The sequence below is a fragment of the Pygoscelis adeliae genome, unplaced genomic scaffold, assembly GCF_000699105.1.
Source record: "Pygoscelis adeliae isolate BGI_AS28 unplaced genomic scaffold, ASM69910v1 Scaffold75, whole genome shotgun sequence".
Lineage (NCBI taxonomy): Eukaryota > Metazoa > Chordata > Aves > Sphenisciformes > Spheniscidae > Pygoscelis > Pygoscelis adeliae.
In genome coordinates, this window is record NW_008824772.1 from 663,191 (window position 1) to 665,573 (window position 2,383).

At 43.5% G+C, this 2,383-nt stretch overlaps 1 protein-coding gene across 1 annotated transcript in view; it reads left to right on the forward strand.

The window, feature by feature from the left end:
* ABCA5 (ATP-binding cassette, sub-family A (ABC1), member 5) overlaps positions 1-2,383 on the forward strand; it is a 31,965-nt gene that overhangs the window by 3,286 nt on the left and 26,296 nt on the right. The window contains exons 5-7 of the mRNA XM_009323665.1: positions 19-177; positions 395-492; positions 1,165-1,394. Coding sequence (XP_009321940.1) covers positions 19-177; positions 395-492; positions 1,165-1,394 — 487 coding nt within the window. The remainder of the gene's footprint in view (positions 1-18; positions 178-394; positions 493-1,164; positions 1,395-2,383) is intronic.

Genomic DNA, 2,383 nt, shown 5'->3' on the forward strand with positions numbered 1-2,383 from the left:
ATTTCTTCTCTCTCACAGGCATCATCACGGAGGAGTATTTAAGCGAAGAGGAGCTGCAGGAGGCTAGTGCTTTTAAACCCTCAAACTTCGTGGGTGTAGTGTTCACCGATGCCATGTCCTACCAGCTGAGGTTTCCCGATTCGGTCGCTATGTCTTCCATTTATATGGAATCGAGAGGTAAATGTGCATGCTCTTACATGTAATCTGTAAGGGGATAAACTGAAAAATCATTCCCTCTCTTTCTTTTTTGACCTGATGTTGCGTATGTTGGTTTATGGAAGTTCTTTCCACCATTTATAAGGGATCGCCTCAAGCTGCACCATCTTTACATTGGGGATGGGACAGCTGTAGCTCCAGCATTTTGCATTTTAAAATGCCTTGCTTTATTCTGCAGCCAGTTGCTCCAGCCTGCGGAAAGGGTGTGAATCGGTAACGTACTGGAGCTCGGGGTTTACGGCTCTGCAAGCCTGCATCGATGCTGCAATTATACAGGTAAGTCTGAACAAATAACGCAGTAAACCCAAGGAGGTTCAAATCTGTGCGCTGCCTTGGCTCTGACTGGTTTTGTGATTTTGTCCATTAATTGTGTAAAACGCCATATAAAAAATTAGCTTGAGTCCGCTGAGCAGGCAGAATGCTTCATGTGTGTTTTGCCGTATTTTGTACAGAAGTGTTGAATAACGCAGACGTTTGTCTTCATTTGTGATTGAATGATACATCACAGCAGTCGTCAAAACGCAAAGGGTTGACAGTGCTCACCCCAAAATACTATTTAAGATGCTGTACCAAAAGGGGCTGCAGAATTTGCCTTACTGTTTTATGGTCAGTATTTGTCAGCAACGCCCTTTTCCCTATTCCTCCCCCATCGTGCCGCTCGCGGTGAGAGCGAGTCTCACCTTTTTAGGTAATAGGGGTTGCAAAACTGTTCACTTTATCTCCAGCTCTTCAGATAGTGTCCTGTTTCTGTGCTTTTGGACTGGGATTTGGGGACAGTAAGGTTTTGGGGTCTCCAGATCTTTCCCTGTCAGTGGGGATGGAGACCGGGCTGGGCACGGCGCGACGCGCTGGCACGTGGGAGCTGAGCCGGGGACGCTGCCGCTGGGTGGGATGGGGCTGTAAAATCAGGAGTGATGCAAAAATAACTCTTCCTTCTCTTCCTTTCAGCTGAAGACTAATCAATCGGTTTGGGAACAACTTGAATTGACGAGGGCGGTGGTCATGGGAGAGGCTGCGGTGGTGGAAATAGATAATTTTCCTCGCGCGATCATTTTAATTTACCTAGTGATCGCTTTCTCACCGTTTGGGTATTATTTGGCAATTCATATTGTGGCAGAAAAGGAGAGGAAGTTGAAGGAATTCTTAAAAATATTGGGACTTCATGACACTGCCTTTTGGTATGTGAGTGTTTGGTATAACCCGTTCTTTATAAAAGAAATACAAAACAAAAACATTTTCTAGGAAAACTCCTTTATCCCATCCTCCATTTTTTAAGTTGTTTTCAGTCTGATTAACTGAAAACAGTCTAAAAGTGAGATGCCCTGTAAAATCTGACATAGAGATACTTGCAGCATCATGAAAATAGGAATATTTTAATAAGTAAATACCAGAGTAATACTGTTGCATTTATGCATGTAAAGTTATGCCAGCCTTAGAGGGATTAAATGTGATGATGTGTGAGATTTTTATGTAGTTTGTTTTTTATTGCTTTTAAATAGTTTTGGCTCAGTACCTCCTTTTCTGGAGGCTCAACAGGTAACCTGCAGTCTCTCTTCAGAGTTTATCAGCAGCGTTTCCATGACACATAATTAAATGAGTTTCACTCTATAATTTTAACATGACAGAGCAGTCTAAGCACCAGGTTTTAATTTGTTTCCTTACCATGATGGAAATTGTCCTATGCGATATAATGGGTTTTTTTTCCCAAGTGAGAGGATGTACTAATTTGAAATCATTGATAGTTGCAGAGATAAAAGCGGGTTTAGATTTGCCCTTTACCGCAGTGGCCGACAGCGTTTTAGCATCTTTCCGTGCTGCACCATAACAGCCAGCTGGGGTTGTCTGCGTTATGTTTTTTTCTGGTTGCTTTTGTTTTATTTCTGCACCCAAGCTCTTTTCTGGCAGTTACTTCTGCTTGTTTGCGGTACGGCCTTGGTGACAAATCTTATTTCGTTGAGTCCTTCGCCCGCAGCCTTGGTCCGCTGTCCCCACTTGCCCCTCGCACATCAGCATTGAGCATCTCTGGTCTGGAGAAAATCGTTTTACTTTTCCCAGTGTGAAATGGGAGCGCTCTGCAAAGGCACGCTGGTAATGCAGCTTTGATCGGCCACTGCATGTAACTCAGAAACTTGCTTCTGAGGAAGATGTGTAATTTTTCACTTCTGTA